The sequence below is a fragment of the Bison bison genome, unplaced genomic scaffold (genome assembly GCF_000754665.1).
Source record: "Bison bison bison isolate TAMUID 2011002044 unplaced genomic scaffold, Bison_UMD1.0 scf7180017848398, whole genome shotgun sequence".
Taxonomy (NCBI): Eukaryota; Metazoa; Chordata; class Mammalia; order Artiodactyla; family Bovidae; genus Bison; species Bison bison.
This window is the reverse complement of record NW_011478971.1, coordinates 19906-20991: the sequence shown is the minus strand read 5'-3', so window position 1 is coordinate 20991 and position 1086 is coordinate 19906. Positions and strand designations below refer to the sequence as shown.

At 65.2% G+C, this 1086-nt stretch overlaps 1 protein-coding gene across 1 annotated transcript in view; it reads left to right on the top strand.

Annotated features, from left to right (window-relative positions):
• Window positions 1-1086, top strand: part of GRINA (glutamate receptor, ionotropic, N-methyl D-aspartate-associated protein 1 (glutamate binding)) — a 5325-nt gene that overhangs the window by 1518 nt on the left and 2721 nt on the right. The window contains exons 3-8 of the mRNA XM_010845191.1: window positions 5-19; window positions 100-212; window positions 280-480; window positions 597-725; window positions 824-967; window positions 1059-1081. Coding sequence (XP_010843493.1) covers window positions 5-19; window positions 100-212; window positions 280-480; window positions 597-725; window positions 824-967; window positions 1059-1081 — 625 coding nt within the window. The remainder of the gene's footprint in view (window positions 1-4; window positions 20-99; window positions 213-279; window positions 481-596; window positions 726-823; window positions 968-1058; window positions 1082-1086) is intronic.

Sequence of the window (1086 nt, the reverse complement as noted above, 5' to 3'; positions counted from 1 at the left end):
CCAGCACAGGACCCTGGCTGTGAGTATCGGGGCAGGGCAGGGCGAGGGCAGGGGCTCCCACATGAGTGAGGGGTGCTGACTGCCCGTCCTGCTCCTCAGCACCTCATCATGGGAACTATCACGAGGAGGGGCCCCCATCCTACTATGACAACCAGGACTTCCCTGCCACCAACTGGGACGACAAGAGCATCCGCCAGGCCTTCATCCGCAAGGTGGGCCTCGGGGGCTGGGGGTGTGGGCAGCTGTGCTGGCGGGGCTCTGAGCCGCCTCCCTCCCCAGGTGTTCCTGGTGCTGACCCTGCAGCTGTCCGTGACCCTGTCCACCGTGGCTGTGTTCACCTTTGTCGGGGAGGTGAAGGGCTTTGTCCGGGAGAACGTCTGGACCTACTACGTTTCCTATGCCATCTTCTTCGTCTCCCTCATTGTCCTCAGCTGCTGTGGTGACTTCCGGCGGAAGCACCCCTGGAACCTTGTTGCGCTGGTAACTCCCAGGGCCCTCCCTCAGCACCCCATGTCTCAGGCTTTGGAGCAACAGAGGGGGTGGGGTGGGGTGGGAGGGGCCGTGGCTCTGGATGCTGACATGCCATCTCCCCACAGTCGATCCTGACTGTCAGCCTGTCCTACATGGTGGGCATGATCGCCAGCTTCTACAACACCGAGGCAGTCATCATGGCCGTAGGCATCACCACGACCGTCTGCTTCACAGTGGTCATCTTCTCCATGCAGGTGAGGGGCCCCCCGGGGCAGGGCTGCCGACCCCCGGGGCCCAGAGGCGCCCTGGGGCGGCGGCCGCCAGTGCCCCCTGCGCGCATCTGTGCCCGCAGACCCGCTACGACTTCACGTCCTGTGTGGGCGTGCTCCTGGTGAGCGTGGTGGTGCTCATCCTGTTTGCCATCCTCTGCATCTTCATCCGGAGCCGCGTCCTGGAGATCGTGTACGCCTCGCTGGGCGCTCTGCTGTTCACCTGTGTGAGTGACGGGGCCGTGGCCCAGGCGGGGGGCTAGGCGGGGTGCTGGGCGGGGGGCTTGTCCCTCGACACGGCCACTCTGTCACCCCCAGTTCCTGGCAGTGGACACACAGCTGCTTG